The sequence below is a fragment of the Erpetoichthys calabaricus genome, chromosome 6, assembly GCF_900747795.2.
Source record: "Erpetoichthys calabaricus chromosome 6, fErpCal1.3, whole genome shotgun sequence".
In the NCBI taxonomy this organism is placed as follows: Eukaryota; Metazoa; Chordata; class Cladistia; order Polypteriformes; family Polypteridae; genus Erpetoichthys; species Erpetoichthys calabaricus.
Genome location: NC_041399.2, coordinates 86,135,264 through 86,157,430, shown reverse-complemented (window position 1 = coordinate 86,157,430; position 22,167 = coordinate 86,135,264). Strand labels below are relative to the sequence as shown.

At 36.6% G+C, this 22,167-nt stretch overlaps 1 protein-coding gene across 2 annotated transcripts in view; it reads left to right on the top strand.

The window, feature by feature from the left end:
• myo10 (myosin X) overlaps nucleotides 1–22,167 on the top strand; it is a 442,319-nt gene that overhangs the window by 372,533 nt on the left and 47,619 nt on the right. The window contains exons 20-25 of one of the 2 annotated variants that reach the window (XM_051928931.1): nucleotides 10,622–10,746; nucleotides 11,276–11,390; nucleotides 17,868–17,974; nucleotides 19,010–19,201; nucleotides 19,286–19,325; nucleotides 19,607–20,485. In XM_051928931.1, coding sequence (XP_051784891.1) covers nucleotides 10,622–10,746; nucleotides 11,276–11,390; nucleotides 17,868–17,974; nucleotides 19,010–19,201; nucleotides 19,286–19,325; nucleotides 19,607–20,485 — 1,458 coding nt within the window. The remainder of the gene's footprint in view (nucleotides 1–10,621; nucleotides 10,747–11,275; nucleotides 11,391–17,867; nucleotides 17,975–19,009; nucleotides 19,202–19,285; nucleotides 19,326–19,606; nucleotides 20,486–22,167) is intronic. The other variant, XM_051928929.1, reaches the window with a different exon arrangement.

The following is a 22,167-nucleotide window of genomic DNA, read 5'->3' as shown; positions in this document are numbered from 1 at the left end:
CAGAAAAATGTGTGCTCTTTTTTGAGCTGAGAGACTCAACCTACCCTTTTGTACAGAATGCCAAGGCCCCATTTTGTACAGGGCGCAGACAGAGAGCAGAACAAGCAGTCAACCAGGCTGTCAGCAAGTTGAAGCACCAGGAGATATTTGAGTGGTCGCAACCAGGCAGGGCTGGGATAGGCTGGGGACCATCTCTCTGGATGTGGTCAAAAGCCACAAAGAGGGAGATGAAAAAGTTGGTGGTTTTAGAGGTGACTAGAATGGAGGATGAGAGGTATAAAACTCTAAGCCAATTGCAGCAAGGGCGGTGGAAAAATTGGGAAACAGTCACCATCATTGCTATAACATGGGCCAACATGTGGACGATTCCTCAGTCAAGGCTGAAGTTCCTCATTGGGTCCAAATATGACACCCTCCCAAGTTTTAGAAACATCCATCTCTGGTGTGGCACAGAGGAGAACTGCCACCTCTGTGATGCCCAGAATCCCAGCTTGCAGAACATTCTTTCAGGCTGCAAGGTATGGTGTTATGACCGAGTCCTGTGGAAAGTGGCTGAGGTTTTGGAGGAATGCAGATGTGAAGTAAGACCAGCAGTCAACATCCCAAAGTCAGATATACTTCATCAAGGAAGGAGCCAGTGCAAAAAAAATAAACCTGAAGAAGTGGTTTGTCCTGTCACATGGGTGTGAGTGGAACATGAGAGTGGACTGAAATCAACAGCTGAAATTCCCATGTGAAACTGCCACAACTTCATGAAGACCAGCTATTGTCCTGTGGTCCATCTCTGCCAGGGCAATGGTCATGGTCAAGCTTACAATCCCATGAAATGAAAGTATGGAGGCAGCCTTTGACAGGAAGAAGAAGTGCAGTGAGCTGTCCGTGGCCTACACAGAAGCAGGATGGAAGGCATCTACCCACCTGGTAGAGGATGGCTCACAAGGGCTTTTTTGGAAAATCCACCTAACAATTTCTGAAGGGTGCTCCAGTTTCCTTCCAAAGCCTTAACATATGCATGTTAGTTGGATTGGTGGTTATGAATTGGTCCTAGTGTGTAGTTTGGATGTGTGTGTGAGAGATTGTGTATCCTTTCCCTGCAAATGACTGGCACCCTGTCCAGGGTTTGTTCTTGTCTTACACCCTGTGCTGGATGGGTTAGGCTCCAGCACCCCCTGCAGCCCTGTTCAAGGCAAAGCAGGTTAGAAAATGATTGATTGACTGACTACGAATCACTGGGTCCAGACAGAGGCAGACATTTAGTGAAGCAGAGTAAAGGAGTTTCTTACTGTGGCTCAAAAGGATGGTCAGCTGCAGGGAGCGCTAGGAAGATGTTCTTAAGGCTGCACTAACACCTGGTGATATTCTGGGTTTAAAGGCGTGAAACATCTGCAAAGAATGGCTCCCAGCTGATGACCCTGCAGCTAACCCAATGGCACAGGTGAAAGTACGACAGGAAACAATGCTCAGCTGGTAGAGAATACCTGTGCTTTCATCTTAGCTATGCCTTTCCTAATCATGAACATCTTTAAGATGATCAGTAGAATGAGATGCTCTTGAGCCAGATCTCAAGTGTTATAACAAAGGGTGTGAAAATGCTTGTGTCTGTGTTTTTTTTAAAAAAATTTTTTTAATAACTTTTTCAAAATTTTCAAAAAAAAAAGTGCTGCAACATAAGATGTTAAAGGGGTCTGAATATGACAATATTCCTTACCATAACCCAATGCCAGATGTCGATCACAGTCTTTTCAGAAAACATAAAGACCCTTTGAAGTATGCATCTTATTGAAAAATCTTGATACTAAATAATGATTTCAAGTTATTGTCTAAAAGTCTAGTGAAAAGAATTTATTACATGCTACCTATAATAATATCACAAGACCAAACTGGATTCTTTAAAGGCAGATAGGTTTTTAAAAGTTTTCTCCCTTAGGTTTTTAAAAGTTTTCTCTCTTTGTTGTATTTACTGTGCACACCCTCACCTGTCAAGCTCCTGGAAGTTTTACCATCTCTAAGCACAGAAAAAATATAATGGGGATATCTCTTTACTGTTGTGCACAAATCTGGTTTTGGTCCAGATATTGTCATCTGGAACAAGTTAATTTTCTAAAGTCCAGGGGTCCCTTTGTAGGTAAATAATATAAACTCAAGATGTTTTCAGATTAGAATGTGGAATTCAGCAAAGCTGTACATATCTCCAGTGCTGTTTGCAATTTCAATAGAAATGCTGGCAATTTGTTTTGGGCAAAACTTAATGGGAAGTCAAGCAAAATGACACCTTTTATTGGAAAGCTAAAAAGATTACAATATGCAAGCTTTCATGGCAGCATTGACTTCTCATTACATCCATAATGGCTAACATGGTGCAACATCCTACTACTACGGGCAAAACTTTTAAGATAACAAATAATGCAAAAAAACAAAATGTCACTATGTGAATGATGTGGTTGTATTCCTCACTGACCCAAGTGTATCACTGCTAATTTTAATAAAGGTTTTCAGTTTTTACCAGATCTATGGATTTGTAAACTTGCTAGCGCCTAATAATACATAAGAAGACTATTTCTGAACAGTATAGATATCTGAAACTTAAGAGTTATAAGAAATTTAAAGTTTTTTTTTTCTATCAACACAGTTTTCACAGTTTGATTGAAAGCACTAAATATAAATATTACCAACTCCTCACCTCTTTATAGCAGGCAGAGCTAATATAGCTGAAATGAGGAGCCTCCTGTTTCATACTTTCTATATTGTATGTTTATTAGTAAATCTTTAAAAAAAAAAGGCCAACTCCATTATAAATTCATATATATGGAAGGAAAGTTATATTGTATTAAAAAAATCTAAATTGCAAAGATTAAAAGCAGAAGTAGCATATATCTGCTTGACTTTAAGCAATTCTACTAGGCTAAATTTATTTGTAATTTGATACCATGGAAAGAATACACACCTGCCTGGTTGGATCTGGGGAAAAAAATCTTTCAAGAAGCCTTCACTGTATGCTCTTCTGCACACTCCAGTTATTAATAATTCTCACCAGTTTACTTAGTATTAAGATTGAGCTTCGTTCACTGAAATTTTTAATCCAATTTAGAAAGCACCTTAAGGGAAAAAAAAAAACATGCTGTCTCCTGCTCCATTACAGGATAACTTTGCATTTGAGCCCTCCCTCAGTTATACAGTGTTTAAGTCTTAGAAGACACTAGGTATTTTAACCTTGAGATCTTTATATTGCTAATGTGCTTGCACCTTTTGATGTACTCTGTTGTAAATATGGAATTACTTATTTTTCAATTTACAAATTAGGAAATATTTGTAAAAAGTATTATTAAATTCTGTAATCCTCCACCAATGCTCACAGTGAAATATTTCAGCTAGGAATGAGAATAATATTAACGGCATTTCGAGACCTTATCTATTATTGTCGTAGTGCTCACCGGTAGACCATTTTCAGCAATGCTGGAGAAGTGATATCTGTATTAATATCTCAGGCATGGAGTATAATTCCATAATTGAGAACATTCATTCCTCATCAGTTTGTGCAAAACATTCTGTAATTCAGGTGAAAATAGTACATCGGACACACCTTTTAAAATTAAAATTAACTTAGGATATATCAGAGATGGAACCCTAATTGTGAATAGTGCCAGCGTTGCTCAGAAATGTGTTTTAGGACTGTTCCAATTTAAAACATTGTTGGAAATGTTTTTTTCCTTACCCACCAGATATTATAGGATTACACATCCTCTTACAGCAGTGTTTGAAGTTATTTCAGACAGGTTTAAACTGTCTGGTGATAAACTGACCCATATAACCTGAGCTGCATTGTTATTATGTTGACTATTGATATATTATCTATCTAAAACTAGAAAAAAATAATTTTCTTTTCATGCAGCTATGCCGAGGTGCATCTCTTTGAAGAAAGATGTTTGTATCTGTAACTAGGGGGCTCTGCCCCCTGCTCGCTTTGCTCACCTACCATAGTGTTTGGTTTACCGGATATACAATTTAAAGAGATTGTTATTTTCATGGGAATTGCTACATATGCATTATTTTCACTTTTACTTTAAAAACTTTTGTAAAAACAATACTTGTCCTTTATTTCTGGCCCTGTGCATGGTTACATCTCTTTGGATATGCCGCTAAGGATATGCCGTCGGATCATCTGCTGTCTTTTTGCTGCTTGCGAGCTGCCTGTTCTGCTTGTCGCATGTCATTGTTTTAAGAGCTGGGAGCACATGATGCTTGTCTGCCAAAAACAATCCAACAACTGCTAGGTTAGATGTCTGTGGACTTGTTTTAAATGATGGCTCACTGCCTTGTCTCGCATGACATTGTAAAAACAATATTATGTCCTTTACTTCCGGCCCCGGGCGTGGTTAAATCTCTTTCTTGCAGGATGTATAACAATGCTCGTGTTGTAAAGGGGGGTCGGGGCATCTGCTGTCGTGCTGCCCTTCGATCATTTTAAAGCCTGTACAGCCGCTGTCCTTTTTGCCACTTCGTGTCTCTGCTGCTCGCGTTGTGATCGCTTCTCCGTGATCATAAATATACACTTGACTGAATTGTGTTTTCCTTGAAATTAAACTTATCGTTGCTTTAACCGTTGCGGGACCACAGATTCTCATAGCGTATGGTCCATTATTGTGTAAATCTACGTTTTGTGCATTGAATGATGCAAATGCAAAAAGACTTTGTTTTCTGCTCTTTGCCTTTTATTTCTGACCTCACTTTGTCCTGCTATTTTTTCAATTACACCTGGTCCTGATGATTAATTTACTTTTGTTTGCGCTAATGAGATCTTTTAGTCGTCGACATTTCATTTATAACGTATTGTCATTTATACGTTTTACATGCACGGAGACGCCTGTATCTGTGCGTGCTGCATGCCTTTACACTAGTGATTTTTTTTTTTGCTGGCCGTGCTCTGATATTGCTTGTAAGTAGGGCGTGTCTTGCAAGAATCTCATGTTCTATATCCCCACGAGACACTCCGTGGCCATTCGCTTTCGTCTCGCAGGTCTTTTATTTGTCTTTCGTAATCTTAACGTGAGTAGTCATTCCCTCCCACAGGATTTTTTTTTATAATAGAGAGATGTGTTAGTGGTCATCTGAATTTCTAAAGCTTTATGCCCATAAACTCTTTAATCAGACTTAAATTTATTTCGCCATGATGTCCACTTAGTATTTTACGTAGTAGCCTAAAGCAGAGATTTGGATACTTTTTTATCATTTGAAGCTGCTTTGTTGCATCATACTCAAGAGATTTGCTGTCATTGACTGAACCAAGAGTTTCCCAATGTAGCAAAAAATACTGCTGCAGAATTTAAGGCCAACTGCCATAAACATATCTTCTGCAAAATGGTTAATTATGAATTGTTTTGGAATGGTTTAGTAAAAACCCAGAGCTGTATTATGAGGGGAAGATATCTGAAGCAATTTATACCTACAGGAAGCCTTCAAACATCACACACTTTTAGTAGTTTTATATAATGGTATGGATTGAGCTTGTGTCTGATCAAATATGCACTTGGTTCCTGATAAGCGGCTAAAAGTAACTTTTGTAATAAATTAAAATGCTCAGTATTTCAGTGTTGGGTTTAGTCACTTTAATCCAAAGATAGTGCTGAAGTAAGGCATGACAACACTTTTAGTATGGTGTCTTAATTTTCTTTACAATACTGTGCTATATAGCAGCGTTTCTCAACCTTTAAGTATATGCGACCCGAGTTTTCATAACAGTTTTAATCGCGCCCCCTAACGTTTTTTTGAAACCCTAATAAAATGTATTTCTGTATTTTTTGCTGCCAATACAAAGCTACAAGTTTAAAATTTCCCTACGAATAGCGAAATTACGCCACATATGGCAACATTCACGCTCCTTTTTTGTTAAGGGGGTGTGCCTCACAGTTTGAGAACCGCTGCTATATAGATTCTTTATTCTTCATGTCAAGCCCAAGAAATCTGAAGAATTTAAAACTTTTCATTAGCAGTGCGAACAGAGTAGAAATTGTCAAATACATAAATAAAGCTTTGTATAGCTCATTTTCATATTATTGTTTTAATTTCATGATTTCTGTAGTTTATTATAGATTAGCTGTATTGTAAATTGAGTTAATTATTGTTCCCAGGAGTGGTTTGTTATGTTTTTATATGACTTATTTCTTATATTACACAGTTTTTCTGTAAAGTTGTATCATCTAATTATTAAATAAATATGGCTGTTTACATATAAGTTAATTTTCTAAAATTGGGCAGTGAATTGATTAAAGAAATAAATAAAAAATGTGTGGAAGAATACAAAACCGTCTATTTTGACTGTGACCCTTTAATGGAAGATGCTTGTTACTTAAATGTACAGTAATCCCTCGCTATATCGCGCTTCACCTTTCGCGGCTTCACTCCATCGCGGATTTTATATGTAAGCATATTTAAATATATATCGCGGATTTTTTGCTGGTTCGCGGATTTCTGAGGACAATGGGTCTTTTAATTTCTGGTACATGCTTCCTCAGTTGGTTTGCCCAGTTGATTTCATACAAGGGACGCTATTGGCAGATGGCTGAGAAGCTACCCAACTTACTTTTCTCTCTCTCTCTCTTGCGTTGACTTTCTCTGATCCTGATCAGAGGGGGATTGAGCAGGGGGGCTGTTCGCACACCTAGACATACGGACGCTCGTCTAAAAATGCTGAAAGATTATCTTCACGTTGCTACCTTCTGTGCAGCTGCTTCCTGAAGCGACATGCTGCACGGTGCTTCGCATACTTAAAAGCTCGAAGGGCACGTATTGATTTTTGCTTATTTGTTTTTCTCTGTCTCTCTCTCTCTCTCTGCTCCTGACGGAGGGGGTGTGAGCTGCCGCCTTCAACAGCTTTGTGCCACGGTGCTTCGCATACTTAAAAGCCAAACAGCCCTATTGATTTGTTTGCTTTTCTCTATCTCTCTGACATTATCTGCTCCTGACGCGCACTCCTTTGAAGAGGAAGATGTGTTTGCATTCTTTTAATTGTGAGACGGAACTGTCATCTCTGTCTTGTCATGGAGCACAGTTTAAACTTTTGAAAAAGAGACAAATGTTTGTTTGCAGTGTTTGAATAACGTTCCTGTCTCTCTACAACCTCCTGTGTTTCTGCACAAATCTGTGACCCAAGCATGACAATATAAAAATAACCATATAAACATATGGTTTCTACTTCGCGGATTTTCTTATTTCGCGGGTGGCTCTGGAACGCAACCCCCGCGATGGAGGAGGGATTACTGTAATCACTAATTGATGGTTGGATGTAGTTAATAATGATGTGCTGAAAAAAGCAATGAAGCCATAGAAAGATACATTTTTTGCTGCAAGTTATACAAGATATTGTTAAACATTATTTATAAGGGTGTAGTAAATGCAGTATTTGAAGCCAAAGCTTAGCATTATATGTTGTAGCCAGACTAGTCAGCGTTAAAGCTGTTTGAATTTTGAATATAATTTAGGAAACTGTGTAAATATGTAATTGTTTTATAAAAATGTCATCAAAACATTTTTTTACTGTATCAAGTTTATGCTTTGCTGTTAAGAATTTTTTAAGCAGTATCTTTGGTTTTGCAGTTCAGGGGTGCTCACTTGAAAAGCCATTGAGAAAATGCTCATTTTGTACTGTAGACACAGTTCAAAGTGTCATGGATAGATTACTGAGCTTTATTTAGTAAACAGGGACATACTGTATATCTTTGAACAATGGATTGAGAGTTGAGTCAATAATTTCTTGTTCTCAACTTTTTGTATTGTTGCCTTTATGCAACAGGTTTATTGTTAACTGTATAATTTGTGCCAAGAATTTTGTTTCTCTCTTCTGCTCCCATGTGTAGTAGATCCCCTTCCTTATTCTGTTTTATTCATTTTAAATCTAAAGTTACTTTTCTTTGTATGCAGTTGTAAACTGTTAATTTTATTTTCACTTACAAGTCTTCTGCTACATGAAAATGAGATTATAAATGGACATTGTGACCAGTGTGTGCTTCGTGATAGATGCATGTCTTGTAATTGTTCTTGTATTTTAAAATAAATTTGAGTCTCCCTTATGACACTAGATCGTTACTTGTTGACTGTTTGGTTATACAATTAGTAATGGAGCTATAGTTGAGCTTGTTACTTGTTGACTATTTGATTACACAATTAGCTTACAATTATGAGCTATATTTTCCCTATAGTAATTCTAGATCTTATCTAAAAATGGCACTTAAATTTACTTCATATAGGTTAAATAACAAGTCTAAGCAAGAAGGTCTATTACATTTGCAGTGAATATTTATGCAGTGTGTTTAAGTATCTATCTATCTATCTATCTATCTATCTATCTATCTATCTATCTATCTATCTATCTATCTATCTATCTATCTATCTATCTATCTATCTATCTATCTATCTACTATAGGACTTAGAAAACAGTAAAAGCAAAATTTGCATCATTATTTACATTTTCTTCTCTTTTATCATCACCTGCCTCTGTTTATGTACTTATTTAATGCTTGGAATATTTTGTTTTGATTTTGATTGAATCTTGCGTAAGTAAGCTGGTCAGGTTTTCTTTGTTGTTTTTTATTGTTTTATTTTGTTTTTTTGGGGAGGGGGGTGACCTTTTTGAATAATAAGTGTGAAAAATGCAGCTGGCACAGCCCCCTCAAAACATCAGCCTCCAGGCATTGTAGTCCTGGTCCACTAAAGCCCTTGTTTGCCTCTGGGTCTTACAAGTGTGTCTCACAAATTGGCCTCAGCAGGAGATGCATTGCCATAGAAACCAGGCACTCTTAAAGCGACAGACTGAGTTGGCATTGTTCAGTTATCTGTTGAAAACGAGTCAGGACTGTAGTGAGATTTTGTCTCTCTGTGAAAAGAGGAATGAAAGATGCTTTTTGTAGCATGGTCGGTACTATACAGTAAGTACTATGTGAGACTATCTGTAAACTTTGATGTATCCTGGTAAAAATAATTTTAAAATATTTACATTCAAAAGCTACCAGGGTGATTTCAGGAGATTTAATATAGATTTTATAGTGATGTGTTATTGCTGATAGTAATTTATATTTTTGATTTGTAATGCAAAACACAAAGAGAATAGTTGTTTTTTATTTAGAATATTGAAAGTAAAATATTTATTTTGATAACTTTGAGAGCAGATATTTTAGTTTTAATTTTGGGGTTTAAGCAAAGCCCTGTTTTATTGTTTTTGTGATACTGTATAATTATAAAGTACAGTTCATTCACACATTCTGTACAGTGCAAGTTTACAGTGGGCTGATGTTACAAGGGAATTTATTTTTTGACAGAAATGCCTCCATGTAAAAAGTGACACATGGAAACTAAAAAATGAATTAACAGACAAAAAAGCTGTGACATTTAAATCCAGCAATTATTTTGCAGACCTTAATCATCTTTTGTTGGGAATGTCAAAGAAACTTGTCCAAGTGACAAGAGTTTAATTAAAAATAAAAAAATGTAATTATGAATTCAGTTTCATAGTTCCTTCATCCAGTTGATGCAGTATACACTAACATTTTTTGGTCATAATATGTTGTGTAAACTTTCATCTGCTTGTTCCTACAAGACTTAATAGGGAATGGCTCATTGTATTCATTGTTTCATAAGCCAAATGATGCAGAGTTGGAGGAGGACTTAAACTTTGTCTTAGAACCAACTGCCAAGCATTTTTTTGCTTTGAAATTTTTCTTTTCATCACCTTAGAAGCTCATATGAAACAAACAAAAAGTTGATTTCCTTAAGAATTGCATTCTTATTAAAAATGGTGATCTCTTACACCAGTTTAAAATCCTTTTGTTTGCCTGATATTCACTTAAAATAAGAATAAAAATGTCAATGAAAGGAGCACAGCAGTTAAAATGCTTTTATTATTTTTTTTTTTAATTACCTTTATAGTTTCTTATATAGCTTCTTATAGTTTTTTTACCAGACATTATGTGAGTGATGAACACAAAAAAATAAAATTACATGAATATTTGCTGAAAAACTAGATCAAATGGCTTAATGGTTTATTGATCTTTTTTAAAAGGGCAAGTGGCTATTGAGGTTGCGTTTTAAATTAGATTAATTTAAAATGTCCACAAATGTTAATTTTAATGTTTCTACAGGGGTACTGGGCCAAGATTGTGTTACCATTGTAAGAAACATGGAATTGAAGCTGTTTTAATGAATAGTTCTTTCAATTTGCATTCTGCAATACTAGTCTTTGTTCTGATTTGGAATGTGGTGGCCCCAAATGTTGACACATACTCCTTAGTTTGAAGATGTAAATTGGTGTTCATAAAAAAAAAAGTATTGATTGTTCAAAAATTAGCATTTGCCTTCTCTTAAAACCGCTGAATATAGCCACAGATCATGTCATGACATGAAATGAAAAGTAAGAGTCATTTCAAGTAAATGTTTAATACCAGTAATCCTAGATTTTATAAAATAACCACACCAAATATAATTACAGCTGCACTATAGTATCTGTGCCGCTTTTGAATTAAAAGAAAATACATAATCCTGTGGTAAAATGATAAAAGCATGTTGTGGTATTTCAGTTTCACTCATTTACAAAATAGATTGCTTATTTTTTATTTTTTTTTTTATTTTTTAATAGATGCCAGACCAGTTTGACAACTCCTTGGTGCTAAACCAGTTGCGGTATTCTGGAATGCTAGAGACAGTTAGAATAAGGAGGGCTGGGTTTCCTGTAAGGAGAAACTTTCAAGATTTTTTTGCAAGGTAAGTTAACACCTTTTTTGTTGTTAGTGTTATTTTAAGGAATAGGTGAGTGTTTTTTTTAGATATTAAAGTTAAACATGATGAAATGTATTAAGCTTCCTAATGTCCTTGTATTATTTATCTGGAGTAAATTATTGTAGTGTAGTATGTTTCTTATATATGTGAAAAAGATATTAAGTAAAACATCCATAAAATTGTTATAAAAATTTTCACTTTTGCCACTATGAATATGTATCTTAATTTGCTTGCATTTTGCAACAGCCCAATTAAATGATCATTTTTATGTAGGATTCACTTAATTTGATTAAATTGAATATTGCCCCTTTGCTTTTAATGAAATATAATGCAAATGGTCATGTTTGATTGCATGTTTGGTAGTGCAAATTATTAACTACCTTCATCATAAATTACATTAAAAATATGTTGCTTTTAATTTGAAAGTTTATAAAATATTTCTCAGAATCCTGAAGTTGTTTAAAAATAGATTCTCACACTTTGTAATTTTTAAGGATTTTTTTTCCTTACATAGGTACAAGGTATTGATGAAAAACATGACACTTCCAGAAGATATGAAAGGAAAGTGTACCACTTTACTACATCATTATGACAGTACACATAACGAATGGCAGCTTGGAAAATCTAAAGTAAGTTTAACACAAATACCAAAACCTAAATATATTTTGACACTGTCATTTATCTTGAATCTCTATCAGGTATTTTTAAATCCTGGACATAGTGCATCTTCTGTCACCATTATGAATTTAGGAAACATTCCAGATTGGCCCTTTTGCAAAACTGGTGATTTTGAAAGATATCATCATGATACAGAAACTTGGGGTACTGAATAGCAATAGGATCCCGAAGGCAATAAATACTAATGTGAGAACTGACAAAAACAAACTAAAAAATTATTTTAGAAAAGCTGCTAATTAGGAAATAGTTTGGTTTTGTTCAGCTCCTTCACAAGAACAGACAAATATGCCTTTCATAAATGTAACTGTAACGGTTGTGGACCAAATGAAAATATATATGCTTATGGCTAATTAACTGAAAAGGTAATCCTCTCTGCCAAAAATAGAGTGAGACCAAAGACACAGGGGTAGACATTAAAGTTGCTGTGCTCTTAACCGGTGTAGGACATTTATTGTTCTCCCCCGCACATTGCACTAGGTAGAAATTTCCTCTTTGGAGGGGAGAAAATTACAGTTTCTGAAGTTGAGGTCAGCAATTTTTCATACCCTCTTTCAGTGTGAAACAACTATAGATGCTTCCAGAATCAGTAATGGTTTATTCTCTTTTTTACCACACAAAACTTCCCTCTTTCAGGGTTTGAGGAGTAAACATGCTTTTCTGATTAAAGAAAGAAACCTAGGCATTGTGATTTTTAGAACAAAATCACTTTCCAAACAGAGCTCCCAGAATCTACACCAAAAAAATCCAGTAGTCCATACCTATGCCATAAACATTGTAGACCTACGAGGTTGATAATTTCATGTATTATCTTGGTATTCATTGGTAGAAATATTGGTAGTCTCCACAAGGCAAGTCAGTAGTAAGCAAAGGGTATTGTTTGCTGAAGATAAAGACAACAATGTCAGTGAATTTTGCTTAATAATCCCCCTAAAAGAATTAGGGAGCATGCATCTGGAGAAAAGACAAGTTCATATCACTCTACCTTAATGATGGCTGTGATTCGGTATCTTGTGTGATCCTGAGGGTTGCATTCTATCAGTCACAAATACTTCCATGTTCCCTCCTGCCTATCAACAGAATTACTCTCTTTCATATTTTTTGATATATATTTAAATCCAGCAGATGTTTAAACTATCATCAGACTAGACATTGAACTGAATGACTCTACATAGTCAGGCAGAAAAATTGCTTAGAATTTTGTATTTGTGTTCCACAGTACACAGTAAAGTATATGACATCACAACATTATAAGCACAAACAGTGATTGACCAGCAGTAAATATATCAAACATGACAATATATATATACAATTACAATTAGATGGCTGCATTGGGGCTTGGCAGAGCATCACTAGAGAGATACTCAACACATGGTGATGTTTATGAATCACACACATTATGTTGCCCCAAAATGAGGGATCCATTTATAAAAAGTGTTGCACTTTCTACATGGTGAGACCCAAAATATATGCAGAGACCCTTTATATTAAAGTCTCCAAATTGTAATTTAATTACATGTGAATTGTTTGATTTGCAATTTTAAACTTTGGAGGTTAATTGTGTTTTTGTCCCGGATGGTATGGGGGGGGGGCACTGTATTTCTTTCCAAACTTGTTATATATATATATATATTTAACTGTGCAAAAATATGTGTATTTTGACACTAAGCTTTTTCTGTCAATTAAAAAAAATGACATATCCGGTCTTGCCATTTTACAGTGAACCACATTTACCATGGGGCTCCAATGGAAAATAAAAACATAATAAATTCGATTACATCCTCTTTTCAAGCCAAGACAGTTGTTGAGTGTTCATCCACATCTTGCAATTTCACGCACATTGTAAACATGTAATTTTTTTAACCACCACCATCAATATTGAGATTCGGTTATTTTAAAAGACCCTCTGTATATTTTTACATTCTTCGTTTTTGTCTTCTTCCGCAATAGCCTTTCACTGCCCACACCCATCCCCCCAACACACACAGACACACAACCCATGGCGTGTGGTTTCTTCTTAAAAGACAAAATCACAGTGAACTGTTTGTGCCACATGGTTGGTTTTGTTACGAGTTTGTTTCCGTATTTATGTGAGAACTCGCACAAGAGAATAAAATATGTGCCTTTACCTCAAGAAAAATAGTACCAGGTTGGGGTAAAATGATTATTTCCAGATCCCTATTGTTGTCTTACAGATGCATAGGAAACACAGAAGGCATATATTCTTTTATGAAAACGTTTTTGTTTTTTTTTCTATTGGAGTCCCATGAGTTCATTGTAAAATGCCAGAACTGGCTGTGTTTTTTTTAAAAATCGATAGAAAAGGCTTAACTTTAGAACACAATTTTGTCTGGGAAATGCATTTTACCATGTTTGTGAAAAAACTATTGAAGAATACTGAAATAATCAGTTAAGTAAGCTTGCAATACCACAACAACAACAACATTTATTTATATAGCACATTTTCATACAAAAAGTAGCTCAAAGTGCTTTACATAATGAAGAAAAGAAAAATAAAAGACAAAATAAGAAATTAAAATAAGGCAACATTAGTTAACATAGAAAAGGAGTAAGGTCCGATGGCCAGGGTGGACAGAAAAAACAAAAAAAACTCCAGAAAGCTGGAGAAAAAAATAAAATCTGTAGGGGTTCCAGGCCACGAGACCGCCCAGCTTGCGCCACCACCAAAAGGACACCAGAAAAGGAAACAGAAGAGAGAATAGGGGTTAGTACAGATTTTAGAGCCACCATGAATGGTTATTATAATTAATTGGATATACAGAGTATCAGGATTAAATTACAGTGAAGTTATGAGAAGGCCATGTTAAAGTAATGTGTTTTCAGCAGTTTTTTAAAGTGCTCCACTGTATTAGCCTGGCTAATTCCTACTGGCAGGCTATTGCAGATTTTAGGTGCATAACAGCAAAAGGCCACCTCACCACTTCTTTTAAGTTTTGCTGTTGGAATTCTAAGGAGACACTCAGTTAAGGATCTGAGGTTGCGATTTGGGATATAAGACGTCAGACATTCCGATATATAGAATGGTGCGAGATTGTTTAAGGCTTTATAAACCATAAGCAAAATTTTAAAGTCAATCCTGAATGACACAGGTAACCAGTGTAGTGACATCAAAACTGGAAAGATGTGCTCGGATTTTCTTTTCCTGGTAAGGAAGCTAGCAGCTGTATTCTGCACTAGTTGCAAACGATTTATGTCTCTTTTGGGTAGTCCTGAGAGGAGTGCGTTACAGTAATCTAGTCGACTGAAAACAAACGCATGAACTAATTTCTCAGCATCTTTCAATGATATAAGAGGTCTAACTTTTGCTATGTTTCTTAAGTGAAAAAATGCTGTCCTAGTGATCTGATTAATATGTGATTTAAAATTTAGATTACAGTCAACAGTTACCCCTAAGCTTTTTACCTCCGTTTTGACTTTTAATCCTAATGCTTCCAGTTTATTTCTAATAGCCTCATTGTATCCATTATTGCCAATTACCAAGATTTCAGTTTTCTCTTTATTTAACTTGAGAAAGTTATTATTCATCCATTCTGAAATACAAGTCAGACATTGTGTTAGTGAATCAAGAGATTCGGGGTCATCAGGCGCTATTGATAAATACAGCTGTGTGTCATCAGCATAGTTGTGGTAGCTCACGTTGTGCCCTGAGATAATCTGACCTAATGGAAGCATGTAGATTGAGAAGAGCAGCGGACCCAGGATAGAGCCTTGTGGAACACCATATAGGATATCATGTGTCTTTGAGTTGTAATTACCACAACTAACAAAGAATTTTCTCCCTGCCAGGTAGGATTCAAACAAATTTAAGACACTGCCAGAGAGGCCCACCCACTGACTAAGGCGATTGTTAAGAATATTATGATCAATGGTGTCAAATGCGGCACTCAGATCTAAGAGGATGAGAACAGATAAATGGCCTCTGTCTGCATTTACCCAGAAATCATTTACTACTTTAATGAGTGCAGTTTCTGTGCTGTGATTTGTTCTAAAACCTGACTGAAATTTATCAAGAATAGCATGTTTATTAAGGTGCTCAATATGTTCCGTAACAGTGCTTTAGACCTCTGTGGGTAGTAATATGAGTTACAAATAGAAGAGTGCTCATTGAGGAAGGATCTACAACTATAATAAAGACCTATTACTGTAGTTCATAGCCATCATTACTCTTTTTGTGACTTTAATTACTTCAAATACCAGTTAATGTTTGTATAATAAGATCAGCTCCTACATCAGTTCCTAAGTATGTGAGAATTGTTAGACATGCTGATTGGGAGATGCGCTGCATGTGACATTTAGTAGAGGGCACCAATAAACATTCACTGAAGAAAATAACAAATTGTCCGTGTCTGAAAACTGGTTTTGGCAAATACAGGCATATCTGTTTGAAAGTTTGTCCCTGTGCCTTATTAATTGTCATTGCAAAGGCCAATCTAACAGGAAATTGTTTGCGTGTAAAAGTAAACGGCAAATTTGAATCTGATGGGGTCAGGGAAATCCGGGGAATATGGACAGTTTGTGAGGTAGCTGCTGCAATTGTTTTACACTTTAGTACATTGCGGTGAATGCTGGTAACAGTCAGTCTAGTGCCTTTACAGAGACTCTGTCTTGCGTGCGTCTTGCTTGCCATGGTCTTAGTGAATTATATATATATATATATATATATATATATATAGAAAGATAGAAGATTATACCATAGAATGTACAGCGTAATAGTGAACTAAATGTAAAAACATTGAATAACACTGAGAAAACCTTGAACAACAGAGAAAACTTAACACTCCAAGAGTTCGCGCTGTAGCGCTACGAACTGCTTGCAAAAGACACTTTTTTAATGAGTTTTAAGCACAGGGAACAAAATGAACATTTGAAAAATTCGTAATTTAATAAACCACCAAGAAAAGTAACATTGCAACAATGCACGCTACGAACCAATCGCTGTAAACAGAAGTGAAAACAAAATCAAGCCCAGTGCATTCTTTAACTGCCTTCTCTACTTTATGCATCCATCCCCCTCTCTCTCGCACGCCTGTGTGTGTGTGTGTGTCTCTCTCGTGCGCCTGTGTGTGTGTGTCTGTCTCGCGTGCCTGTGTGTGTCTCTCTCACGCGCGCGCCTGTATGTGTGTGTCTGTCTCGCGCGCCTGTGTGTGTCTCTCTCTCTCTCTCGCTGCACAGGGAGAGACTGAACATGTGCGGAAATCATCAGCGTGCACGGCTGCTTAGTGAATTGTTGGTGGGCAGGGCTCTGTGAATTGGTGGGCGTGGCTCTGTCTTGTGTCTTGCCTGCCATGGTCGGCTGCCTTAGTGAATTATGGGCGTGGCTCTGTCTTGCGTCTTGCCTACCATGCAAGGGTGGACGCGGGCTGGGGAATAAGGACAGTTTGTGAGTTAGCAGCTGCGATAGTTTACACTCCAGTACATTGCGGTGAATGCTGGTAACAGTCAGGCGGGCAGGCGTTCTCGTCCCATGGTCATAGAGTTGGTGGGCGTGGCTCTGTGAGTGTCGTCATATCCCATGGTCTTAGAGTTAGTTGGCGGGCGTGGCTATGTCGTGCGTATCCCATGGTTGTCTTGTGTGCCCTGGTCGGCTGCTTAGTGAATTATATATTGCTGGTCGGCTGCTTAGTGAATTATATATATAGATATGTTTATAGTGTGTTGCAGAATTGCATGTGTATACAATGAGGAATATGTTTTAAATAAAAGGCATTGCTGTGTGCTATTTTTAAACTCTAGTCTATGTACAAGATCACCCTCTCACTGGTTACTTATTAACAAACAGTAAGGTTCTTTGTGTGAACACACGATCTGTTTTATGGGTGTCTTTTTCTTTATGAATTCATTATTTACTTTAGTTCCAATGTGCATACTACAGTGTCCTTTAAAGTCACATATTGTACCATTGGGGAAGGCAGCTTTTCAGATTTGCTTTAACATTCTATCACCATTGTTCATCTGACAGCATATTCACTCGTCTGAATGACTGTTTTTGTAGCAGACATGCTTATTATCAAGCAGGCTGACATTTCCAATTGTATTAACCAATCCTACAAGGAAATTTACTAGGTTTTTGCTTCTGCCTTTCTGTCATTATGTAGCCCCATGGGATATTAAGCAGAGCTGTTCAAATGCTTGATGTCCAAATAAATTCTAATTAAAAATGACAAGAGTAGCTTTGATACTTCACCATATAACACAATAGGGAGCTGTCTGTTCATTGACTAGAAAGGACTATTGCACATATATGTATGTGTGTATTTTTATATATATCATAAATATAAATAATAGTACTGTATTCATACATTTCCGAAATGCTAACTTTGTTTTCATGGAAGAAGTAAAGTAGTCTCTTTGTACAAGTAATACTGTATGATGTGTTTATTTATGTTTTCTCTATTATTTTTTATTTGCAGATCTTTTTACGAGAGTCCCTAGAAAATAAGTTGGAAAAGCAGCGTGAAGTTGACGTCTGTAAGGCTGCCATGGTCATCCAGGCTCATATCATGGGTTACATTGCCAGGTATGTAAAATGACATGTGCCTTGCTTTCACATATTTGAAGGCAATTGAGATGCAAAATGTATCTTTAAAAGTATAATATCAGCAAAGCTATATTTTTTTCTTTATTATTATTACTTTACACGAAAGACCACACAGAGCTTGTACCAGCTGACTCTATCTGTTAAAAAACAAAGGGTACTTAAATCCTGAATTTTAAGTGGTAATCTTTCCAAAAAAAAAGAGAAATCCTTCCTGAAAATAAAATTCTATTGTTCATGTCTTCTGCCATATATGACGGTGTGTAGAAACAATCTGTCTAGCTACCTGTCAAGCCAAGAAGTTATTTAAGAAACATTTTCAGATGAATCCAGTAACATAAGAAAAATGCCTCTCTGGAAAAAAAGGTTTATTCCATAACATTCCATAAAGTGTGGAGATGAAAAGGAACTGGCCTAGATTTTTTTTTAATTTATGTGTGGGTTCCCATCTTTCACTGAACAAATAAACATTAAAAGCAAACCTTATTTATTTAAAAAATACAAAACTAAAACAAATATAACGCATCTGACATCATGCCTGGTTTTGAAAATCTTCATGCAAAGGAGTTGTAAGGAGTATTACACAACACATAATGGGGGTATAATTAATGTCATCTGGCCAAAGGGAGGGGAAAAATTAAAATGTTAATTTAACAAAAGAAGAGATGAGTTAGTATGGTGATGGGCATTTTAAAGCTAAATTGATTTAAAGAATTTCATGCATTATGTATGGGTTATTTCCCATCTGTCTGGTTTTCTCAAATTTTCAAGAGAAAACGAAAGAATAAAACTGTACTACTTTGAGGTTGACGTGCATCTCTGCTATTTGATTTTATGCTGTGGAATATAAAATCTGTATTTGAATTATTATTTGTTGAACACTTCTTTCAGTAATAATAAGCACTAGATATATGGCTATACTGTATTCCAGATTGTTTGGTTCTATTGTAAATTTACATATAGTTTATATCATTTACTATTTCATAATGAGACAAAGCATTATTTTGTTTGTTTTAGGAAACAATATCAGAAGATCTTGCAGTGCATTATTGTGATTCAAAAGAATTACAGAGCGTTCTTCTGGAGGAGGAGATTTCTTCATATTCGCAGAGCAGCTGTCATATTTCAGAAGTGTGTTAGAGGTCATTTAGCTCGAAGGATGTATATCCAGTTACTTGCAGATCACAGACGAAAGGAAGAGGAAGACAGGTGAGTCATGAAACTTTTTACATTTTGTCTAAACCGTCTCACATAAATCAGTACACTTCTAATTTTTTCATTTTGCTTTGTTAGGGAAAGAAAAAGATTAGAAGCTGAACGTCTTGCTCAAAAGGTAAAATTTGACACTTCAGAGACATATTTAGAAACTGATTTGTTTGTATGCAGTTAACTTATGCATTTCATGCATAATACAAGGATGTATAATTTATGTATGCTGTTTTCCAGTGTTTATCAATTTGGGGTGTGTTTTTTTGTCTTGGTTTAATCCACATTTGGCAAACCTCTAATTAATTGTTTTTTGCAGTTATGTTGGGCTTTTTTCCATTATTTGACAGATTCAATACAGTTTAGCATAGTCTGGTAATTCTAAATTTGTGTAAATTGTTCTTTCAGGAGCAGCAAGCTAATGAGCAAAAGGAGTTGACAGCTCATCTTATTACCAAAAATAATGTGAAAGAAGAGGGTCACATTCTGGAGCGGCCTCAGGATAGTACTCAGATTGAGGAAATCTTAAGGCTGGAGAGGGAGATTCAGGATCTCCAACGCAAGAAGGAGCAGCAGGAACTGTCTTTGACAGAGGCCTCCCTCCAACGACTTCAGCTTTTGCGAGATGAGGAGTTAAAACGCTTAGAGGAAGAGGCCTGCCGTGCAGCTCAGGAGTTTCTTGAGTCACTTAACTTTGATGAGATTGATGAATGTGTACGGAACATTGAGAAATCCCTTACTTTTGGTAACAATAATACAATACTTGCGGAGAAGCCAAGTTTCAAATTTAGCCAGCCATGCCCTGAGGAAGAAGTGGATGAGGGCTTTGAGGCTGATGATGATGCTTTTAAAGATTCCCCTAACCCAAGTGAACATGAACACTCAGACCAAAGGACTAGTGGAATTAGAACTAGCGATGATTCATCTGAGGAAGATCCGTATATGAATGATACCATGATTGCTGCTAGCCCTGCGAATGCAACACTGGTCCCCACTCTTCAGGACACACATAACTTGAACCTGAATGTGTCTACCAGTGGAGAGGCTGAGTACTATATGCCTGAGGACATTAACTGTCAGGTCCAGGACTCCGTAGAACTGATTCCTCCCAATGAAGACTCGGACTATGATCAAGATGATTATGATGATGGAGCTATAGCTTCTGGAAGCAGTGTGACATTTTCAAACCCCCGCAGTGGTCAGTGGTCTCCAGATTATCGATTTTCTGTGGGCACTTATAATAGTTCTGGAGCTTATCGGTTCAGCTCAGAAGGAGCACAGTCCTCTGTAAGTAGTGCTTAATTTTCAGTTTTTATTATAAAATTTTTCTTTGACTTTAAAATTATTTTTCCTTGTATAAAATGTATTTGCTAAATCTATCCATCCACAGTAATGAATTATATTGTATGGCTTGTATTTAATTTGATGATATTTTGCAATAAGGTGGTTGGAGCAGCATGCATTGCTTTTGTTAAGTATAGTTGTGTCCCACCATACAGTAGGTTCAGTACAAAATACTAATACAAATTCTATTTAAAAATTTGATTTTCCTTGTTTCCTGTAAGTATATATCAGCATGTGTACCTAGATGGAGGTATGCATTACTATAGAAGTTTTCTTATTATAACTGGATGCAACTTTTTGTGGAATAGGCAACAATCAATAGGGGACTCATAAATAAAGGTAGGGAGTAGTTACAGAATAGCTCCAGCAAAAGATGTTGGCCTGAAAAATGTAACAAGTTGAATGGCTCACTGCATAATATGAATCCACACATGCAGTAAGCTCCCAGCTTCATGAATTTATCACAATCAACTTTGGTACTTCAGTTCATTGAAGTAAATGGTTAGCCAGGTGTTGGGGTACAGATTCCCCTCATGGTCTGTTTGAAAATTCCTGATCGGTGAGGCACAACAACCGTAATCATTCATTTTAAGTGACTGATGTGCAGGTTGGTGATCCTGACAATTTTTGAATTTTGGTTATACAAAGAGTATTTTAGTAGGCAAAGTGTCTTTTATTATCTTAGCAAAGCACAGACATGATTTGACCCTCATAACTACAAATTTTAGCCTATTTCATTCAAGATGCTTTGGTAAAATCAGACCATGTGTGAGTATAGCCTAAGAAGTAAAGAGCGGCTACTTTATTTAAATATTTTGGGAAGCAAACTTGTTGCATCATTTATGGGACAAATTGACAATGATAACAACAGTTTAATGTTTTTCCACTGGATTGGTGAGTTATTGGGTTGGGGAGGTACCCTGGAGCAGACACATGGCAAAAAGCATTTGTTTTTTGAATTTTGGTTACCTGAAATAATTTTCTGGGAGGGAACTTTTGAAATAAATGATATCCAAGGTGGGAGAAATCTTCAGTATTCACAGTTCTAGATTTGAGCAGCATGGATAAGGCTGAAGGGTTGCACCCAAACATTTTACTTTGTCAGCACACTTGATTATGTGATGCAGGTGATTTTAGAATTCCATCCATCCATCCATTTTCCAACCCGCTGAATCCGAATACAGGGTCACGGGGGTCTGCTGGAGCCAATCCCAGCCAACACAGGGCACAAGGCAGGAACCAATCCCGGGCAGGGTGCCAACCCACCGCAGGACACTCACAAACACACCCACACACCAAGCACACACTAGGGCCAATTTAGAATCGCCAATCCACCTAACCTGCATGTCTTTGGACTGTGGGAGGAAACCGGAGCGCCCGGAGGAAACCCACGCAGACACGGGGAGAACATGCAAACTCCACGCAGGGAGGACCCGGGAAGCAAACCCAGGTCTCCATTGTGGAGTCAAAACAATGAAGAAAGTGATCTCACTTTCAGTCACAGCACTATAGTACAGTATGCGGATAGGTTTGTGCAATGTTGACTTTTCTTGAGCTGTTATCAAAAGCTATATGCCGTTGCCCTTTCATTGTAATAGAAGTGTTGTTTTCATCCCAGTGAAGAG